The sequence below is a fragment of the Squalius cephalus genome (genome assembly GCF_949319135.1).
Source record: "Squalius cephalus genome assembly, chromosome: 15".
In the NCBI taxonomy this organism is placed as follows: domain Eukaryota; kingdom Metazoa; phylum Chordata; class Actinopteri; order Cypriniformes; family Leuciscidae; genus Squalius; species Squalius cephalus.
Genome location: NC_137136.1, coordinates 23,707,290 through 23,731,224, shown reverse-complemented (window position 1 = coordinate 23,731,224; position 23,935 = coordinate 23,707,290). Strand labels below are relative to the sequence as shown.

The window sequence follows — 23,935 nt, the reverse complement described above, 5'->3', positions numbered from 1 at the left end:
CGTCGAGGCGTGCCGAACAACGCTGTTCTAAATTCACTGTAAACCATGACTTCTTGGGGCTGATTGCTTTAGTTTACAAATGTTGCGCAAAATATTTGCTCTCACATGGAGATAAGTGGCCTAAAAAAAAGAGAGAGAAAAAAAAAGCAATTTCATTCTACATAAGGGTGGTTGGTTGACCCTTAAGGTGGTAGGCAAGTTGAGATCACAGCCAAATACTATTGGAGACTCCTCACTTTATTTCAGTAACCACGTTTTATCAGAGACCTCCAAATGTCAATTTATTGAGCGTGATTAGGGGTTAGTATTTGTTTCAGATGGTAATCACCACTGTGGATGAGATGAACAATGAAATCTTTAGAATCAGTTGCAGGGTAGTTTGGGTGAAAAAATCACGAATTTATTTAAAAAAAATTACCCTACTTCCTTTTTTAAGTGTTTTGCTAATTTATCAGTGCACATGACAAAGAATCCTTCTTATTTTCCACCCCATCCACCTGGCTCCATTCACGCTTTACACAATCCAATCAATTCACAATGGAGAAAAGTTCTGCCCAATATATATTTATTCTAGTTGAAAATCCACATGGCAGAAGCAAGCTATTGGGCTATGAAGGGTGTTTCATGTTAACTTTTCATGGCTTCATCAGGACATGACAAAAATGATTTTATTTCCTACACTCACAAATGTAGATTGCCTCTAAATCTATATGTTACCATGAAGTGAAAAGTCAGCAATATTAACCTAAAAAACAGGTAAAATTTAATTAATGGCTTAGAAAAATCCTGTAATTAACCATATAAAGCCTATCATACCGTATATGGTATAAGGTCTCTAAATTATCAATATGTTCCAAACTTTGCTGAAAAATCTGTTGTACACAATCTACTACAGTACATGCCATCTGTCCTCTGATTGATCGTTTATACTTTATCAAGTAAAAGGCCTTTTAGTATAATTGTAAAAAATGTCCACCTTATAAAGTATAACAGTAACACATTACAAAAAGGTTTCATTAGTTAGCCTAACTGCTTTAGTTAACATGAAATAAGAATGAACAATACTGATACAGCATTTATTAAACTTAATGTTAATGTCACCATTTAATTTAATGAATAAATACTGTAACAAATGTATTGCTCATTGTTCATGTTAATATATTAACTAATGTTAACAAATGAGACCTTATTGTAAAGTGTTAGCAGATTAACTTTTATATTGTTAAAGGGGGGGTGAAATGCTATTTCATGCATACTGAGTTTTTTTACACTGTTAAAGAGTTGGATTCCCATGCTAAACATGGACAAAGTTTCAAAAATTAAATTGTACGTTTGAAGGAGCATTTCTGTGCCAAAAATTGTCCTTCCGGTTTGTCACAAGTTTCGGAAAGTTTTTTTCGAGTATGGGCATGTGTGACGTCAGATGTAACGGAATTTCCTTATATGGGTCCTAAGGGCACTTCTCCGGTAAGATCGCGAGCGCGCGCACTCGTAGACCAGAGCAAGAGAGTGAAAGCAGTTCGCCATCAAAGCGACCTGCTTTTGGGAAGCCAATGTCACCAAAGAAGTGTGTTTTTGGTTGCCAGGGCAAGACAACCCTGCACAGATTCCCAAAGAACCCAGCGTTAAGGCACCAGTGGATGGAGTTTGTTTTTCCTGAGCATAAACGGAGTTGTGTAGACTGTTTGTTCCCTGCATTTCGACGATGATTGTTTTATAAACAAAGCCCAGATCGACGGATTTGCAGATCGTCTAATGCTTAAGGATCGAGCAGTCACAATGATAAAGGTTCGCGGCCGTGCGTTGGAACCGGGACGGTGAGTAAAACTGTTGAACAAATGTCTCTGTGTGTTGTTACTAAGTTAGCTCGGCGCGTTAGCACAGCTTTAGCTCCGCCCACACGGCCCGCCTTCAGCCGCTCGGTTTTTTCCGGAAAGACTCGGTACAGCCTATCTTTCTTTTATAAATATAATAAAACTAAAGACTTTTTGGAGATATGAAGGATGCAATACTACTCTATAGGTACTCAAGATTAACAGGAGATTGAGTGAAAATGAGCATTTCACCCCCCCTTTAATAATATTTTAAGATGAAAACTTACTGGACCAAAGCAACTACACAATTCTCAATCATCATTGTATTGCATTATATGTGTATACACTCTGACTAAGCATTTAAATATCATCTTACTAAGACATATTATTGGATGATATGAAGTAACAAATTATATTTGTATGATTTTTTTTGTAAATAGCTATATTTTTTAATAAAATTGAGCTGTGTTTTTCCTCACTATATTAGCCATAAAAGCCAGGTGTATCAAATATTAAAACAAATATATATGATAATTCTGACTATTATTTCAAGTCAGACTTTACAGGGTTAATATAATATCCTGCTCTTTACGCATACATGCAAACCCAGTCAGGAGTCATAACACTCCCCGAGGAACAATGCCACTCTTGCAGAGAGTTTAGTCCTGGGAATAAACCACACTCTGCATGTCAAGTATGACATTACTACATGACCAGTGACTTAAGCGCCATGGCCGAGTCACACAATTATTCACTTATTTACAATAGTGAACATTTTAATACAATGCATATTCTGAGTTTTGAATGTGTGCGTGTGTTATTTGCTTTATTATTTGCTGAGTCAGGCAGCTGGAGACACAGCAGCAAGGGGATCATTATGAAGCTCTCGCTGCAGACTCGTGCCAAAGCCCACGGCATGCTGCACTGAGTTCAGAAACTGCTGAGCGTACCTGCCAGATGCACAACAGCTCTCACTCACTCAGCCCTGCTCATCCATACATTAAAGTCTCAGCTATCTAATGGTTCAAACGTATTGGTTCTGCGCAGGCTTTTGTTGTTTGAACTGATATAACATTAAACCAAACTTTTCACTATTTATGTTCTTAATGTGATTCATTGATCCATCTTCCTCTGAAATAACTTTCCTTTTCCACTGATGTCACTTGCACAGACTACTAGATAATGTTAAAAGGATAGTTCACCCCCCAAAAATTCAAATTCAGTCATAATTTACTCACACTCATTGTTCTAAACTTGTATGACTTACTTTCCTCTGTCGTAATCTTGTTTCTTCAAAATATCTTCTTTTTTGAAAGAAGATTCCAGGTTTGGAATGACCAGAAAGTACGTACTGTAAATGATGACAGAATTTTCCTTTTTGACTGAACTATCACTTTAACCAAAAGCCAAAGCACTGCTTTATCAAACCCACATTCTAACTCTGAATTGATTCTGAATCAGTTCCTCATAAATAAATAAAAACCTTTCTTGCTAAATACCCTGTTTCACTCCACATGTAAAATTGGTTGAATGGTTTCCTGAACCCAGACAGACCGATGTCTTAACGAAAAATGCTACCTATCAGATTGCGCTACCAGCACAATACTTGTATTGTTTTAAGGGTAGGGTTAGGGTTAGGGTTTGGGGTAGGCTTGTACATTAATAAAGCCTCAAGCCACATCACACCACATGAATGTTATGCTGGTAGCACAGAACACCGGCACTAGTCCATTCGCCACAGATCTGCGATGGAAAAGAGCACACATTTTTTTATTAAACATTTTGTGTACTGATTCCATATATTATTTAGTCTTTTCCTTCCAAAATAACATCTATGAATGTCATTAAAGGATGCCATTTTCCACTAAATTTGACCTGACCTCTTAAAATATAAATCATTACTTTTGGCCTTAGTGAACTTTGAACACTGTTAGCTCACTCAATAATACAATTTTATTAATGTTTATGCCAAAATCATCCATAGTGCAAATAGAAAATGAGAAGAATTCCAATGCCTCAGATTCAAGATGAAAAATCATGTTTCTCTAAATCACGTGCAGCATGCAATACTATTTTACTATATTAATGCGATTTTACTTATTGCCACTTATCTAAATTAGCCTGGCTCCGCCCTCCTACATACTTCCGCTCAATTTTTACTTTCCTTCAGTATTCCGTCTGGGTTTGCGGTATATTCTTGGGTTTTCTCCGGCCAAGGTTTTCTGTCGTGCACTATCCCAACTAGTCTCTCCCTATGGAGGATCCATTTACCACTCTACAGATAAAGCGTCGTCGGGAAAACTCAATTTGCGTATCTACCCCGAATTGATCAAATAAAATAAAATACAATTCTGAATCAAAACTATAAGGAAACACCAGTAATTTGTTTAGGGTTAGTTTGTAGGTAATTTCCAAACCTGCACACATATATTCAAACGCACATACCTATAGAACCAATTCTTAAAGGAGAACTCTGGTCAATTTTAACATTGAGCTCATTTTTTTGTACATTTGGAGTGCTGTCAATACAGAGAACAACGACAAAAATCGGTGTTGCCTACACCGAGTTATTCTATTTTTAAAATTTGCACCCTGTTGACTTCAATGGGGCAAGTACTAAACCTGCTTTTAGCCTCTTAACATCCTTGATGTGTCATTACAAGTGCACAGAAAATGTGAGTGATTCCTTCTGAGTGAACACGAGTGAGTCTGACTGCAGTAGATGTGAAAGAAATGTATAAAAATGTTGTTATTTAAGCAAGCGCAAATACCTTTGTTTACATCCAGTTTTTCGGTTGAAGTCCAAAGTAGTCGATTGCAGAGTTCACACGCATAGGTTTAATACCTATGATCACGCGCGTGAACTCGGCAATCGACTACTTTGGACTTCAACCGAAAAACAGGATGTAAACAAAGGTATTTGCGCTTGCTTAAATAACATCATTTTTATACATTTCTTTCACATCTACTGCAGTCAGACTCACTCGTGTTCACTCAGAAGGAATCACTCACATTTTCTGTGCACTTGTAATGACACATCAAGGATGTTAAGAGGCTAAAAGCAGGTTTAGTACTTGCCCCATTGAAGTCAACAGGGTGCAAATTTTAAAAAGAGGATAACACGGTGTAGGCAACACCGATTTTTGTCGTTGTTCTCTGTATTGACAGCACTCCAAATGTACAAAAAAATGAGCTCAATGTTAAAATTGACCGGAGTTCTCCTTTAATGCGCATGTGAACGCCATCAGCGTTTCTCACAGGATCGCGTTTAAAGTCTGTGTAGAGAGAATGGAGTCGTCTTGGCGGCCCCTAATTTAATAACAAATGATCGTTGCGACGGAAGCGAATCAATCAAAACCAACTTTAGCTGGAAAATAACTTTATTAAAGAACCGCTATAAAGCCAAAACAATCTTACCTTAAACTATACGTTTATCTCTGTAAAGCTGCTTTGAGACAATCTACATTGTTAAAAGCGTTATATAAATGAAGATGACTTGACTTGACTTGATTAGTTTGAGTTGTAGGGTTACATCACGACCAAACGTTAGCGATTGGTTATGGCAGATCCAGAGTGGCTCTGGGCAGATCCAATAGTTTTAAACTTCAACAGAGTACCCGTCTTCAAGGAAGTTAACGCTTGTCAATGGACAGTGGCCAGACTCTCTGTACAATTAAAATGTACGAGAGTCTGGTAGGACCAGTCTAGATCTAAATGGCTTTTGACTCAAATGTTTTGAGTAAAAGAGCGAGGAACAGAGGGAGGAATGTGGGGATTTTTTTTAGCCTGATTCAGTTTTTTTTTTATAAAGCACCTTTCCAGTGTGATTCCAGCCTTACGGTCTGACATCTGGGTCACAACTGACGATGTGCTGAATTATTTAGCGGATATTGGAGAAAGTGTAAGCAAAAACACTTATTTGATGCCAAAGAGCAAACCAGACTGTAATGGGTTGTGGCTGTAATGAGAGCACGACGACGGAAATTCAAGAAACAGTCTTTAATAATAAATTCACAAAGGGAACACATAGAAGTAATTTAAACATCAGTAATATACGTAATATAAATAACAACCATATGATACAAAGACGACACATAATATTGAACAGAGGAGTTTAAAGTCTTAAATACACAAGACAGCTAATGAACGGAATTCGAAACAGGTGCATAAAATAATCAGCGTCTATAGAAACAAACAATGAAGAAGGCCTCCCGGAAGGCACATCCTCGCCTCAACAGAGAACGGAGGGGTTTTCAGTGGAGGACGTGGAGCTGGAGAAGGACGAAACCAAGGAGGGGATGGCAGAGGGAAATGCCACAGTGAAGATGATGGAGGAAGGAGCCAGGGAGGGTATGACAGCGGGAGGATGTCTGTGACCTAAAAGACAGCCAGGATGAAGACCCACAGCCGAGGGAGGGAGTAGCCAAGGTAGGAGACTTGGCAGACAGAACCAGGGGGGCGACAGACTGAGACGGAGCTGATGGAGGTGGAGACCCAGGCGGAGCCGAAGAGGTGATGAGACCAAGCGATACTGGAGAATCAAGAACATCTAAATTGGAGCCAGGGTGCTAGAGAATGAGCCGGAGCCGGAGGGACTGAGAACCAAAGCAGAGCCGGAGTGAAGACTGAGCCAAAGGGGTGGAGGGAGAGAAAGAAAGATGACTAACCAAGCGGAGTCAAAGAGATGAGGTGGAGCTGTGAGGACGACGGTCCCAGGTGGAGCTAAGGGAAAGATGAGCCAAAGTGGAGCTGACTGGTTGACGGGCCAAGGTGGAGTGATGGACTCAGGAGCTGGAGGGAGAGCCTTGGGATCCCCTTGCCAAGGCAGAGCTGGAGACCGGAAGACGCGAGGCAGATCCACACAGCAGAGGGGGAGCTGAGGAACTGATTAGAGCCAGCGGAGTCGGGCCAAAGAACTGGCTGTCTTTGGTAGAGGAGCTGGGCAGGACCAGCAGAGACACAGGAGACTTGGAGCTGGGCGAAGTCAGTGGCGACAGGAGACTATGGGGATATCCTCTTCCAAATCCTCAAAATAATTCCCAGATGCAACTTAGTGGCGGGAGTATGGGCGGGTCTCCGTCCCATGCCCTCGTACTCCACTAAAATGCCCTCTTTACAGGGCGAAGTTGCCGGCTCACACACCTGGTCAGACTCTCTGTGGGGCTCAGGCTCTGGGATGAAGATGGCCTCAGTATTCAGCTCCGGCGCTGTCTTTGTGGCGGGCTCTGTCTCCCAGTCTGCGGTGGGCTCAAGCTCATGGTCCGTGGTGGGCGTGGCTGAAGTCTGGCTGGGCTCTGGGTCTGGTGATGTTCTGCTCAGTGGGGCAAATGGTAAACGGAAATCCGTTGTTCACCAGCACCCACTCCACAAACACAGCAAAATTGCCCCGAGGAAGGTGTGCCTTGGTTCGCTCACTGAGGCTGGTGAAGTAGAAGACTCAAAGCAAGCGTTCTGGGTTGTGGGTAAGGCACGGCAAGTCTATGAAGTCCCTCATGTGGTCCTCGAGGTTACGCTACTCCTGTTCTAGGCAGAGCCTGTGGACTTCTGGTAAGTCCATTTTAATTTTTGTTGTGGGCTTTCGTATATTCTGTAACGTGTTGTGGCTGTAGTAATGAGCGCACGATAATGGAGATTCAAGAAAAGTCTTTAATAATAAATCCACAAAAGGAACATGATGTTGAAGAACACCAGGAACAATATAAATAACTACTATGTAATACAAAGATGAAATGGAACAGAGGAAACTAAGGACCTAAATATATTAATGAACGAAATTTGAAACAGGTGCGTAACATAATCAGTGTCCATAGAAACAAACAAGGAATAAGAACTGAGGCAAACAAAAATGGGGAAAGCCAAACTAAAATACAAAGAAACTAACGTAACCGTGACAAAGACATACGGTCAAGTGATTTTAGGAATAACAATAAACTAGAGCCAGAGAAAGCAGAAACTAATGCAAAAAAGTAATTGAACAAGCTTTCAAAGTAATGAAAAGTTATTGCTCTCTGTTACAAGGATAATTGCATGTTTGAAATGCTGCTGTGCCATTAAATTATGAAATCAATAAGCACCCAGGACAACGTTTTTGTGTGATCACATATCTTATAAATGCATGAAACCCTAATTTATCGGTACCATGATGAATAGTGATTGTTGCTTTTGAGCCTTTGTGGTGAGACTGTGATAATGGATGAAAAAAAAAACATTTCAAGGCAGCTCATTAGCCCACACATTTCTGCACCAAATCTGTTACTGCAACAAAACTGTGAAGCTTTATTTGCATTATCGCAGTACTAAGCTCTATGTGATTGTTTGTTTTGAATCATTTACTACATTGATCTCAGCAGGATCCAGGATGAGAGTGTGTCCAGTCTTTTATGGCGTCCACTGGCTTCATATCACAAGGTTTCACTTTACAAATCAATACTGGGCTACAGAGCTGGACAGAGAAAGTGGTAAACACCCAGAATCCTACACTGCACACACTGATAAAGATGATGATGTCTCATAGTATACTGTCTGCTTTACTCTACCCAATAATTGTCTATGAAGAGCCACACACTCTGTCGACTCCGTTACGATTTTACCTCGTTATTACTAAAGCACCTGTGTAAACATTCAAGTAATTATCTTCTTAAAATTGTACCCAATGCCTCTGTATGAAGATCTAATCCAGTACAATCTAAATTTATAATTAAATTCATAGTTTCCCAAAAAGAAAATGCTTCTACATCCACAATAACTCAAATACTGCATACAACTCAAATCACATTAGAGTTTTTACCACTCAAGGATGTTTACAGGCTATTTATTGTCAGGGTCCTGTCACTTTGATTGGTCTTGATTCTTAGTTTGGTGACAGGATCCCGACACTCATGCATTCTACGGTCTTGTCTCTGTGTGCGCATGCAGCTTTAAGTGGTTTTCGGGCAGTGCGCTCTCTCGTCCATGTGGTGTGTTGAGTCTTTGGAGAATGGTGTCTGGATCCTGACACTGCTGTCTGGTTCGGTTTCGGTTCAGTGTCGGGATCTGGATACCCATGCTCAATTTTTTGTCTTTTGTTGTAAGCACATGGTTTGGGTGTTGGTTTCTGGTCTGGTCTTGTATGTTTTTGTAGAGCACCTCCTGAATGTTTATGTTGAGCACCAGAAGCTTCAGTTTTTTAAGACCACATTTCTAGGACCACAATTTTTGTCAGGAAAACCCCTTGGTCACATGACAACAAATATTTTTTTTTTTGTATTTTGATAGTCCCTTTTGAACATTCTGTAGACTATATGTCACTTTGCAACTACATGTCAACTAACTCTCATTAGAGTATTAGTAGACTGTTTGCTTAATATCTGCAAACTCTTTAGTGTGATGCTCCTCCAACAGACAATCTATATAAGTAACTATAAGTCTACTAACACTCGATTAACACTCACAGTTAGTAGACATGTAGGTGCAATGTTACTTATAGTCAACAGAATGTGTTAAAAAGGACCATCAAAATAAAGTGAAAACATTTATTATTAGTTTTACATCAAATAACAAATCCCCCAGAGTTCCCCCACAAACCCCCAGGGTTTATGAGCCAATGTTGTTGGCTAGTTAATGTAAAGTTGTCTCAGCATATTAAGCTGGGACAAGATTAAGTATTTTAACATTTTAAAATTACATACTTCACCTTTAACTGACATGCACACATTTACTTCAGTCTACTTTAAAACCACAAAATGTTTTAGGTGTTTAGCACAAATACAACTGAAAAATCTAATTTAAAATAAAACACTTCACTGTGTGTATTACATACTTTATTACAGTTCATCTGAGTTGTTTTACGGATACAAAGATTACCAGTTTATTAAGCACCCGCTGAAAAGGCATAAGGTAGATATTTTACTGTTAGTTGTAACGAGTGTTTTTGTGTAATTCGCTGTGTATGTTGATGATAATTACAGGGAGAAAGAGAGTTTATGGATAAGACTTTAATGCTCACTTCTTGTATTGTTTTATTCAGCTCTTAACCTTGATTTTCTGGTGTGAAAAACGGATGCTTCATCTTTTGTGTGATCATACTTCATAAAACACTTTAGTAAAGTTTTGGCCATCATTCGGACGGAATGACATGCATTTACGGACAACAGGCTTGTAGTGGATAAAAGCAAGGTGACAACGTAAGTTATTACCATAATTAAACTAAACTATACCTATTCTATCTCCATGCAGCATAATTCTCTGGCTCTGTAGGCATTATTGTCCAACTCTGGTTCGAACTGAACACCACTGACATTTTAGTGCATGAGATTATCCTGTTTGCTTGTAGCATGAGCTCTTGAAGCCCCTCCCTCTTCTTGAAAGGGAGCAGGGAGCAGCAACTCATTTGCATTTAAAGGGACACACACAAAAAAAAAACGCTGTGTTTTTTGCTCATCCTCAAAAAGTGGCAATTTTAACATGCTATAGAAATGATCTGTGGGGTAAAACTTCACATACACACTCAGGGGACATCAGAGACTTATTTAGCATCTTGTAAAAAGGGGCATTATAGGTGCATTATATTCATTTATTTTAAAAGCAGTTATGATAACATATGTGTTGTTAGATTATCTATGATTTTTAGTCAAATGTAATGGAGAAGCCTCTCTTGCTACCATAGACCCATTTATGTTTGTGGATAAAGCACTTTTATGTAACGGTACAAAACCATATATTCAGATGAGGTTCACAGTATGTCATGACTCATGAATAGTTTGACTGAATTGATTCCGGCTCTTGATTATGTACCTTAAAACAGAATCTGTACCGTTCCCGCACAGCGTGTTGACCTCCATTTTAGTGCTGCGCTGTGTTATAAACACTATTTATCAAACCCTCCCTCCTCTCTTCCGTTCCTCCCACTGACTCCCTCTCGCTCTCTCTTTCCTTCTCTCAGTGTGGATGTGAGGCAGGTGGCCCAGCAAGAGAAGTTTGACACAGTTTCTGCATCTGAGATTTAATGTACTGTAGTGCTGATGTTGAACGTGTGCATGTTCTGGGACAAAGTCAGTTTGTTCTGCACCACTTCCCATGATACAGTGCATCTGAAACTATAACTGTGTCATAAAGTGTCTAAAGCAGTGTTTCCCAACTACAGCTCCACCAATGAGGCTAAAGTATCCCTTCATCAAAATCTAATAAGAAATATGTTACATTTAAATCATATTTTATGGATATCTTTAATCATGATCAATTAATAAAATATAATATTAATATGATACAATATTCTAAAATATCATAAATTAAATATCATATATAATATTAATATTCAGTTTATTCATAAACAATAAAGTTATGAGTATCCTCTTGCTTGTACATATCCCCACATTAATAGGAACCGAAAAAATTATTAATAATTAATCAAATAAATTATATAACAAATAATAATCCATTTATAAATAAAATAAACAATAATTAAATACAATTATTATATGTTTATAATAATATTTTAAGATTCTCTAATGTTACTTTGAACAAATTTAGGAAGGATTAAAGGAGAACCGGTCAATTTTAACATTGATCTCATTTTTTTGTACATTTGGAGTGCTGTCAATACAGAGAACAACGACAAAAATCGGTGTTGGCTACACCGTGTTATCCTCTTTTTAAAATTTGCACCCTGTTGACTTCAATGGGGCAAGTTTTAAACCTGCTTTTAGCCTCTTAACATCCTTGATGTGTCATTACAAGTGCACAGGTCATGTGAGTGATTCCTTCGGAGTGAACGCGGGTCAATCTGACTGCAGTAGATGTGAAAGATATGAATAAAAATGATGTTTATTCAGCCAGCGCACATACCTGTATTTACATCCTGTTTTCGGTCGAAGTCCATAGTAATCGATTGTCGAGTTCACGCGCATGATCATAGGTACTAAACCAATGCGCGTGAACTCGACAATCGATTACTATGGACTTTGACCGAAAACAGGATGTAAATACAGGTATGAGCGCTGGCTAAATAAATATCATTTTTATTCATATCTTTCACATCTACTGCAGTCAGATTGACCCGCGTTCACTCCGAAGGAATCACTCACATTGGCTGTGCACTTGTAATGACACATCAAGGATGTTAAGAGGCTAAAAGCAGGTTTAAAACTTGCCCCATTGAAGTCAACAGGGTGCAAATTTTAAAAAGAGGATAACACTGTGTAGGCAACACCAATTTTTGTCGTTGTTCTCTGTATTGACAGCACTCCAAATGTACAAAAAAATTAGCTCAATGTTAAAATTGACCGGAGTTCTCCTTTAAGCTGTCTACATTGCTTACTCTCATCAATAAGTCTGACCAGGTAAAAGTATTAGTAAAAACTTAGTAAATAACAAGAATTAAAGTTGAGGTCATAAGCATATATTAGATTATAATTTTTGGACAGCAAAAAAAAAAAAAAAAAAAAAAAAAGAATCAGAACAATAGAATATAGAATCTGATGCCACAAACCTTTTAAGGAAAAGCACCAAATCAATGCTGTGATCTGGTTTAAAAGCATATTTATTGCAGGCTGTAGAAAATACTAAGTGGAAAATAATTGATTCTATTAATATCAAGCCTACATTTACCACCCATTCTCCTCAGGAATGCCTTAACGCGATTTAAAGTGTATTTAAAGGCTTAGTTCACACAAAAAAAAAATTAAATTCAGTCATCATTTACTCACCATCATGTTGTTCAAAACCTGTATGACTTTCTTACTTCTGCAGAACACAAAAGAAGATATTTTGAAGCCAAACAGTTTTGGTTACGTAGACTTCCATTGAATGGACAATGGACAAGTATTTAAGATATTTCTCAAAATACCTTCTTTTACGTTATGGAACGACATAATGGTTAATAAATGATGACAGAATTTTTATTTCTTTGTAAACTACCCCTTTAAATGTACCACCGGTCCAGCTAGGACTGATCTCGTCAAGTGTGTTTCGGATTCAGGATGGTCCTAACCTGATTCCCTCTTCTCCCTCACACATTTCTCTCAGTTCTCCTGCATGTATCACCCCTCCCTCCATCCCTCTCTCCATCTCCCTCTCACTGCAATGAAATTCAGCATGTTTCCCATCTCTCCCTCTCACTTTCAATCTGATTTCAATGTGCAACACGATACTATGAGAGCATCTCCAACAATAGAAATTTTCACTCTCTTTAATCGCCGTAAACAAGCTCTATCACTGCATTTCATCGCTCCATCATCTCTGCCTCCCACACACAGAGACCTTGCAGTAGCATAAATCAAGAGATGAGGGTTGGAATCCACACACACACACACACACACAAAAACACACATGCAAGCCATCACACGCCAGCGAACGCACAATGTGACAGCTCGGATGTTTAACGTTACCCTCCACCAGCCAAATTCGTTTCACACATCTCAAACGTGGAGCGAAAATCACCAGCCACACACCAGCAAACCCCCTTCCCGGCACGATAATTACCCCTCACACTTAGTACCCCCATTCACGTGCACCCTGCCAGAAAGTAGAAGAAAAGAAGAGGGTCTTACTGAGGGTTCGGGAGCCGATACATCCCATGGTTTATTCACAAAGGCCCTGGATACAAGCAAGGAAGTGCTAGCCTTTCACCATACATTCTCTCCTCCTCTCTCTCCTTTCTCTTTTCTGACTGCTGATTCTCTCCACTCATGCTGCTCCCTCCCTCCCCCTCTCTCTCTCTCTCTCTCTCTCTCTCGCTCCCTCTCCCTCTTTCGCTCCCCCTCTCTCTCTCTGTGCAGTTTTACCTGTTCGCATGCAAGTCAATGTGTCCGAAATGAACAATTTTATCACTTATTATGACACTGATGTAGTTATAATTACAGATTATGGGTACCATAATCATTTTATGAAATGAATTAGGTTTGAAAAAAAGTGTAAATATTTGATTTAGGTGTATTTGAACACTGAAAAGAAAATGCTATTAAATTTCACAAAGAATTACAAAGAATCATTGAATTAAACATTGAAGTAGAAAGAATATGCAAATTAGCCCCGCCTCCACTCACTCACACCAGCTCAGAGATCCACTCCTTGACGATCGCACGTCGACGTGATTGGTTACGACCCGCGATTTCCAGCTAAATATTGTTTCCAACAGCGTTTTTGAGACTGCCTTTGGCTCACTGCATTTTTAAGGAGAAAATACTCAGCAATGGAGTTGACTGATAAATTTACACATGGTTTGTCTTTAAGCATATTAAAAACACCACATAGACATATTAAAAACTTGATTTTTCACCACAGGGGGGCTTTAATATAACCTCACAGAGAACTGGAAATGTGAAGAAAGTATAGTTTTTTTGTACGTGTACTATATGCGTGTCACACAGGTTTCCATTGCCGCAACTGTGCACTCCTGCGTGGCTTGGATTGTCTCGGCCTATATTACTAGAGCTCTCACAATGCAGTACAGATGTCTCTCTCTCTCTCTCTCTTTCACTGCCCTGACCACTGAACCAAACTCGCACAAACACTCATTACCGCAATACTGGAAAATCATGGGATCTCGCCACAGGATATTCCTGTGAGGCTCTCAAAACTTGAAAGCTCTCTCTCTCCTGTCATTCTGTTCATTCTGGTCCCTCCCTCTGTCTTGGTGGCAAAAACACACACAGGAGGAGTGGCTTTGTTATCTGGAGATCACTGCCGCCCACTCTCGCTTTCTTTCAATGTGCCTTTTCCTAACCTTCTTTCCATCCTGACCTGCATATTCGTTTAATTACCATGAGGTGATATCTTTATCTTTGCCTCTCTCTTTTACTCATGTATAATTCATGCACTGGGCTGTTTCTATATGTATTTGTCTTAAGCTCAGTGATGCAGACAGGGTATAAAAGAGGGAGGGTCAATCCGTTTTTCCTTGAGTTCAGCCAGGGAGAGATGGAGGGATTGAGGATTTCAAACAGAACTGTTTAACGATGAGATGAGTAAATTAGTATTTAGAGAGAGAGAGGGTGAAAGAGAAAGAGAGATGGAGGGAGGGGGATGGTTAATTCTGTATGTACACAAAAAGACGGCTAGACGCAGCAGTCCAGCTGTAATCTACCCAATCCTGGAGTCTTACTGTGCCCTGGCTATTTATAGATTATCATCTCTCATACTGTGTGTGTGTGTGTGTGTGTGTGTGTGTGTGTGTGTGTGTGTGTGTGTGTGTGTGTCTAATGTGATGCAGTATGGCTTTGTAAATCGGCATGCCCTATTGTATGAGACAATGAATTTGTCCTGATCGAATTAATTAGAATTTTCTATTTGATCTGTAGGCAATAATATATGTTAATTGCTAGACTGCGAAAGGATCTCTTCAACCCCTCTCTCTCTCTGTGTGTGTGTGTCAGATGTTACCTACATTGTGAGGAGGACCAAATGGCCCCTTAAAAAAATAAGAAAACAAATTTATAAACATATCTAAACAAATATCTCCAATGTAAAATAATTTCTTCATGAAAATCTAGGGAAAATGTACAGTAGCTTCAAACGTTTAGCTTCGTTAACGTTAGCAATGAACTAACAATGAACATTGTTAATCTAAGTAAATGTTAATTAATAAATATTATAAAACAATATTAACTAGATAATGATAAATGTAATCAATAAATATTAAAATTGTAATATTGTAAAGTGATATTCGTGATATGTAAAGTAAAGTGAGATCCATACCTTGACAGAACAACAAACGTGTGTTTCACATGTGTTATGTAGTGCATGTTCGCTTGATACTGTGAATGACACTCATAAAATGGAAATGTTCAAACACAGATTTATGACCTTCTCCACACAGGTCTAGGAGAGTACGCACTGACCTTGAAAGCCTCAACCTACAAGGACAGTAAACAAATCCCCTACACTGTGGGATCTAGCCACGGTCCCCATAATGTATGAGGGTTTCTGCAAGCATTAGGTTGGGGGTAGAGAATAGCTCAGTGTAACATCATAGTCCATGAAACGTCCACAATATGACAAAAGTGTGTGCTTTGCATATATGCTTAGAATATGTAATACCATGTTTGTATCAGCATTAAAGAATCATGGTGATAGACATACAGCAGGTGAAATGGATTTCAAATCCAGTATGCTTTTTCTCACTCTCTCTCACATATAAACAAACACACATTCCCTCTTTCATTTTTCCCTGCCATTTTGTCATCTGCTAGTGTTCTTTCCAAATTTCCTAGTGACCCTCATACAGTACAAACATACAAAATGTCAACTCCCTAACACACATCTCTCAGTGTGCTTTTATTAATTTCTGTTCTCTGTCAGAGTATAGAAAAAGGAAATACCTCAGGGCAGAGAGCGGGAGACCCACACTTTGTGTAATCTTGATATTGCTACAGCCAAATCACCCTGTAGCACAAGAAAACCAGGAAAACCAGGTTGCTGCTGGAAGAGGTGTTAGTAAGGCCAGCAGGGGGTGCTCACCCGGTGGTCAGTGTGCCCCAGTATAGTGCCCCTAATGCCCCACTATACCCTAATGCCCCAGTATAGTGATGGGACCATTATACTGTAACAAGCACCATCCTCCGGATGAGACGTTAAAACGAGGTCCTTACTCTCTATGGTCATTAAAAAATCCAATTGTACTTCTCGTAAAGAGTAGGCAAAATCCATTGGCCCTTATCAATCATGGCCTCCAAATAATCCCCATCCGCTGAATTGGCTCTATCACCCTCTCGCTCTTCTTCACCTATAGCTGGTGTGTGGTGACTGGTGAGCGACTTTTTTGGCAAGCAATTTTGCATTTAAAAGCCCTGACGTCTAGGCTAAAGCAAGGCAATATTTGGGGCTGTCAGTGAAAATTTTTTAGAGGTCTAACCATAGCTCAAGAACAGACGCACAGGCTACACATAGAACATGTCAAAGAAATGAAACCAAACACCTTGTTATCACTGTTGACTTTGCTTACATGATGAAATAGCAAGTTATTTAGGCAAAAATTACATGTAATCAAATTCAAGGTTATTTTTGGCTAAAAGTGGGTTACTCATAGCCGGACTATATCGTAAATCTAGATGGTGAAATGACGGCTATAACCCAGGTTCAAAATTGGTTTACTCAAATTATAGCCTCATCATATTGTACCTCACATGGCCTCGTCTTCATAGACTGGCACCAACAAGAAAAGTGACTGACAAAATGTAATTCAAATGATCCTTTTTTGATAGTCTATATTACAGTCAACCTTTAAAGTTGCGATGTAACGGAAGTAGCAACAGATAATTTCTTCCATATTACAAAATGAAGTGAAACATCTAAAAAAAAAAAAAACGTAGGGCAGTTTCAATTCATCGGTTGTTGATTGGATGGAGGCACATCTTAATACGAGCTTGCAGCCGATTTATAGGCAGGGTTTATTGTGGACTAAATGAAGTCCGGCATAAGTAACCAGATAGAGGTCTGTTGTTTCACGGGGATTTAGAGTTGAGCTAAACAAATGAAGAATATACATGGATGAATAATTCACAATAAGATCATGCAACCTATAACATGCACAAAATAGGTTGGGGTGAATTTTCATTTCATGCCAATTTTAATAATCCCATTTACATTTATTATTCAGTCACAACTGAAAAATAGAGCCAGGATGATACTCTCGCATGCAGCGTTCACTGTGTTCAGTTCAAGACATTCATAAGCCCAAGACTGAGAACAAACTGCATGGTTAAGTATTCCAAGCTCTTGAATATGACAAGCAATTTTATAACAAACTGAATATCCCTTAATTAGGCTAGGATGTGGAATACACAACGGGGTGGTCATTACCTCAGTGTTGCTGCCCTGTGAATGATCTTTCTGTGAACTCTGCTGTTCTTGGGTCTTCACACAAATGTGGTTGGATAATGAGACTGAGATAATTAGGTCCACCTGTCATCTCTCTCGCATGTACACACACTTTTGCAGGTAATAATGTAGGACTCTGAACTCTATAACCTCAATTTTCTTTCTCACGCATATGTGCATGCTCAAAAGCAAATGGAAAAGGTTCTCTGTATCAATACACATTTGTTATTTTGTTTGTCCTTTTGAAGGCTCTCTCAGACAGTGCTCATTCAATTCTACTTTGAAATTGAGCAATGGAGGAGGCTGGTTTGATACATAGGCAACTAAAGGGCACTGATTTATATCTTTAACGGTGGCCTTACTGATTCTCGCACACAAGCACACAGCTGTGGATAACATACCTTCTGAAGCATGAGGTGTGTGCTAGATTTAGACAGCTGTGATTAGCATGAGGTATATGTCGTTTATCACACTCATGCAAACATACTTAAGAAAATGCAAGCAAAGCAAATCCCCATACATGGATTAATCTAAAGGTAAAATCTTGTGTTTGAAACAGGATTTAGATGAATTCAGGACCCAACTAGCACATGCACCCTACAGATGAAGTTTGACTCATTATTTGACCTAATCGTGAGGACATATTTAAAAGTAGTCTTTTTGAAACCTCTTTTAGATTGGTCTCTGTCACTAACTTGGAATGCACAAGGAGCTCCCATTCCTCCTCTATAATTTAGATGTTCCCTCTCTCAGGTTAACCTACATTCCCTTCCATCTTGTCTAGTCTTCTGTCTATCTGTTCATCATCATCTCTTCCATGTATCTGTCCGAATACTTCATGTATAAGACTTGTCAACTGTCCATCAAACGTTTCCTGTAGTGTTTCTGTTTCAACTAAACACCAACCATCCCTACGGCAAAACCATGTTTACATCTTTCTTTTCTGTTTCTTCCTGTCTAGTGAAAAAACTGAACTTTAAGCAGAGACTATGTGCTGGCATCTGGTGGAGAGTGATTGTAATACAACCATGTTTAACTATGATCTAAAGCAGGAATAGGTCAACTCAAGGAGGTCTATTATACCACAGAGAGCTATCCATATCTGTTATCCGTCAGCTGAATCTTAATGCCATGTGACTAATGACACTGGAACTAAAATAAACATCTGAAAGAAAACATCCTGATGGCTGTAGCAACACAAGAACACACAATCTCAAGCTCTAATACAACAATTATATTGTAAATAAATATTTGCAATTTACAAGTTGCATTCAACATGCAAAAAAAACACATGCAAACGTAAGGCTATATACATCTAACGTTACTTTTGATTGCTTGTCAATCGAGAAACCAGCTTTTTGCTGTGAGAATGGTGTATTTGAATATTGATTACATCTATATTTATGGTGCGTTCAAGTCATCTCGTATAGATCGTATTTACGAGTTGAACGCACATGAACGCCACCACAATGTCGTAAATACCAGTGGGGAGCTCGGGATTTTCTTTAAGCCCCGATCTGTACGAGTTGGGAGCGTGTCAGTGATTAACATGGCGGAATACACAATACGTAAAGGTATTTAGCTGTGATATTGTCAGGCTTTTCTATTTACAGCTCAGTTAGCTAATCGCCAACACAGAATATGATAGCATTATAATATAACAATGCAACATATAACGATGAGCTGGCAGTGGCTTCATAAATTAATTAGCAGTAAAAACATAAGAATACAAAGTACACCTGATGCACATTTCTTTGTTCTTCATTTTCTAGAACAAGAGTTTAAGAATCTTGTATTTTTATAACTGTATAACTGTATTTTTGTGTAATTAATTAAGAGAAAGTACTCCGCCATCTTGCTCCGACGAAAGTGACTTGAACGCACATGCCGTTATAAGCACGACTTCCCACCTCGTACGTACGAACTTCCCAGGAGGACTTGAACGCACCAATATTTCTAAAACGGCTAGTTCCAGTCCTTGATTCTGATTGGTCAATAGCTGTGTTTTATTCACGATAAAACATGGCTATGACCGCATCACCCAAGGTTCTATGTACACAACAACACCCCTAGCAACCACTCTTAACACATTAACTTTAACACGTTCTCATTGATATTGTTCATTGAAGCTTTTAGAGTAGTAAGAGTTCGAGTAAGCGAGTGTACCTGCATTTACAGTAGATGTAGCATTTTCCTTCAGGTCAGTCCAATATTCGTGATAAAAAAATCCGTTTGAATGTCCGCAGCGATATCTGGTCCTTAAGTCACTTTAGGGGGGTTGACAGTCGTTTGTCAGTTGGGTCTTGCTTCTCCGTGTTCACAAGTTTCAGACCTTTCATTATAAAGGTCTTGTCTACTGACAGACTCACTCATTAAGACAGTCTTTGTCGCCATCTAATGGCGACATAATAACTTCTGTTGCTGTTCACACAGTTAGGGTGGGACTATTTTCTCCAGCGGAAGGAAGGCTTTTAATGATTTTACTTCATGAAAGTTGCATTGATACATATTTATTTGGCTTTAATATTTGTATTGTGTGGTAACCGTTTTAAAAAAAGCAATAAGGTACTCGAGGCTAGTGCTGTATAATGAGGCTAGTACTCCGCTTCACGCTGTGCCTAACAACGCCCTTCAGCCGTGACTTATTTACGATACAGCACAGCCTCGAGTATTTAGTTGAACCTGAAATGTAGCCCAAACCCTATCCCGACCCTACCCCTAATCCTAACCCTTCTCATAAATTATCAGAGGAAAATGATAATGGATGTGAATAACATTGATGTAGAAGCATTTAACCCTGGTTTTAAGCCTAAACTTGACATAAACTGTAAACTTGTCCCTCAAATCTGATTGGAAGATTGGAATGTTGTTCCAGGATCAACAAAGATAAGATCCAGGAACATATAGGCTAGCCTACTTGGTGAAATGAAAAACTTGTTTGTAATTTTAACAGAAAAAATAAAATACCACAGTAAAAAAACGGGTAATTGGTTAACTGTAAGTTACCTTACCATATACAAGGAAAAACTGTAAATGGTTACCATTGCATTCTACACCCTAGGTGTCAATCAGTTTATGGATAGAGATTTAAATAATTAACGTAGCTTTAATAAATGTTTCATTTTAATTAGGCTATATTTTATGAATTAAGCAGCTCGTAAACATTTTATTATAAGAAATAATAGCCTATATAGTAAATAATGAAAGTATTATTTAATAATTTAAGACATTTATCCTTATATAGAACCTTTATGGCATAAAATGTTCATTAAATTTGATTCAACAACCATAGTTGCACACCAGAGCGTAGGTAATTTTACTATAAAATACTGTCAAATGTATGGGTTTTGCAAGTAAAAAAACATATAATTTATGGTGAAAAACAGTAAAAGGTCCCTGTGTGACATCACATCACATTATGATTATAATTTATATAAATAATTTTGTTTCTTCTCATGTTTGTCATCAATAATGTAGGCTACATTAGGGTGTCTCGTGTTCCATTTTCTGTTTGTTTTTTGCATTATTTTAGTGTCTGTGTTACCCTGATGGTGTTTTGTTTGGTGTATGACTAGCCTATGTGCTCTGTCTATACGGCTATTGTTTTATGGACAGGCAGCATGAACATTTGTGGTATTTTATTTGACTACCTTTATTATGGTGGTTATTAGTACACTTTATTGTAAAAATCAGATTTGAGTAGTTCAAGTAGACTTGAAAATAACATTACCTCATACGGCTATAAGCTGTAAAATATACAGGCATCAATTTCCAGTAAATTTAACATGATGTTTTTACAGTGTATGTTAGAAAAGTTATAGCATGTCACTCCTCAAAAAGCTGCAGGATTTTAGTTATAATTTATGTTCATAAAAGTGTGGGACAGGTTATGCAGTTTAATACTTATGATTAGGGGATTGGAATTCCCCGTACTGTGAACAATAGTAACAATGAAGCTTGCAGTGGCATGCAAAACTGAAGTGTAAGTTTTGGATATGTGAAGCAAGTTTCCATCTACTTTCTATAAGTGATGGGAATTGTAAGTGTATGTGTTTGTTGTATACAGTAGATTGTGTGATTATGCACATTTCTATGAAAGAACACACACACACAAAAAACAGTTTTTCTCTGTCTCAGTCTCTCTGCCTAAACGAAAAGGCAGTACAATGAGGCCAAAGAGTAATATGACTCTTCTGTTTCCAGTAAATTAGGCTGAGTATGTCACCGAATGTGCATGCTAAAGTTTTGCCGTACAGTACACGCACACTGTGACTCATGCAGAAGGGAGGGAGAGAGGGATTGTTCCATGCTAAGTCTTGGCTAAACTCCAGGCACCACTTTGATGCCAGAGGGTCTCCTTCTGTGCAAACTCACCTTCACACTGAGGGATCTGAAGGCTTGCAGAAAGCAGCCAGCGCGTTTACCTCTCCCAACCTCATAATCTACAGACATTACACATGTTGTCTTTGTTTTTTAAAGACTCGGTGTTTTCTAAAATGGCTTAAACTGTTATTTTACTGTCATACCTCCATAACCAAGCAACCAAACCGGATGTTGACTGGGATTTGGATCTGTGTTGAAGTATCAAAACAAGTACTGTGTTTAATGACCGCTTTTTCCATAGTAACAAAATCCTGTTGTTGTTTTGGAGTGCTGATTTTCAATGACGGCCATATGTTCCCCTGATAGTTCCTTTGGCGTCTAAGCCAAAGAGAGCCTGCGATGGAGAGCTGTGCAGTCAGAATGAACATCCGATATTTTCCGGGCCAATGTGTGAAAAAAGAAAAAAACACAATGCACCTGAATCATTAATAGGCCTCAGGAGGATATAGAGTGTTAGAGAGAAAGCGATTGAACGAGAGAGTGAGAGAGAGATTAAAATAAAGATGTGCAGGATGGGTGGAGTTGCCTTCCTGAAGAGTGGTGAAAGAACAGCCACATCTTTACATGAGCGGTATTCTCTATGGCGAAACTTGAATATACTAAACAAATTCCTGTTAAAATGTTCAGTATTGCTAGTCAACAGCATAATTTGTGTTTTGGAAGGGATGCTGGTGTTCCTACCAGTCTTTTAACTAGCTTAACCAGCTTCAGCAGAAATCATTTTCTAATTGGCTAACCTTCTTTTCTTTGCCGTAAAATAAAGTTAAAGACCTGCCTGTCAACGTGTTTCCATACTTTCGCGCAGACATCACACGTCATCAGCGCGTTGCGCGCTACGCAGAGTTAGACAGACATCAGTCACAGAGCACCGCAACCAAAACAGCAGTCGCCTTTACACTTCCTCCTGAACCAAACAACGATCTTATGCTGCGTTCACGCAATAACTACCATAATTTGGAAGAGATGGAAACCCTTAACGTTATATTCAGAGAGGTTTGTGACTCGAATTTATGTTTCAATGCAACACTATTAACACTGAAATAAATGTGCAGCAGGCATGTGGTACAGATCAGTGCTCTTTAAGTTGCTTATGTTCAGTGTCACGGGTTGATGTAATGGTTGAAGTGAGGACTCAAGGATGCAGAGTAGTGATGTTACATATCGTCACCTTACTAAAATAATTGCCTAAGTCATTTTTTGACAAAAAATATTTTTTTGCATAAGTCATCTTCTCATGATGCTGGTAAAATCGCCCACCTCCTCAGTTGAACAGATCATGCATTTCTACCCCTGTAGTATAATGGCCTATGTCAAGAGTGTGACTTAGGCTGTTTTATTTTGCCTAAGTCAAAAGACAATGAGACTTAGGCAATTTGAGCTTTTCAAGATGGCAGTTGCATCAAGAAGAACGAAAATCTACTCGGCCTCTGAAGTTAGGTTCAGTTTTTTTGTGTTTTCTGAGAAACCTGAAAAAATGATTTAGGCAATTATTTTAGGAAGGTGACGACACTGAAGCTTCAAAGCGCGTATTGAGTACGCAGCAATTTCTCATGAAGCTCCGTGCCTAAGCGAGTATTGTTTTCAGAGAAACAAGTGATCAACGAAAAACGAAGCCTCACTTTCTTTCCAGTCACGTGAATGCTGCACTTTGCGTGTCTGAATGTTTTTTTTGAACCCAGACCACTAGGCTACTGTTTTTGGAAGTTTAAGTCCATTTACTAACATTTTTTTTTTTTTTTTTTTTATAAATAAGCCTATAACCTATGCTACATGATCATATATTCTGCCAGGGGAGGGGTTAGGATTAGGCAATCAGGTACTGACTTCAACAAGGGCGGTAATCATTTGGCAGGGGGTCGAAAATCGGCACAACACCGGAAAAATCAGGGGAAAGCCTCAGTGCTTCATTTTCCCATCCCTAATGCAGAGGAATATGGGCTTTATTA

The 23,935-nt window shown here is 38.8% G+C and overlaps 1 protein-coding gene across 9 annotated transcripts in view; it reads right to left on the bottom strand.

Annotated features, from left to right (window-relative positions):
• The window catches only part of fam131bb (family with sequence similarity 131 member Bb), a 59,035-nt gene extending 39,241 nt beyond the window's left edge, over positions 1-19,794 (bottom strand). For 4 of the 9 annotated variants that reach the window (XM_079894823.1, XM_079894822.1, XM_079894825.1 and 1 more), the window contains exon 1: positions 13,340-13,444. In XM_079894823.1, coding sequence (XP_079750949.1) covers positions 13,340-13,367 — 28 coding nt within the window. In that variant the 5' untranslated portion in view covers positions 13,368-13,444. Of the gene's footprint in view, positions 1-13,339; positions 13,474-19,772 lie in introns of those variants that run through there. The other 5 variants (XM_079894827.1, XM_079894821.1, XM_079894824.1 and 2 more) reach the window with 5 other exon arrangements.
• Positions 19,795-23,935: the final 4,141 nt, after the last annotated feature.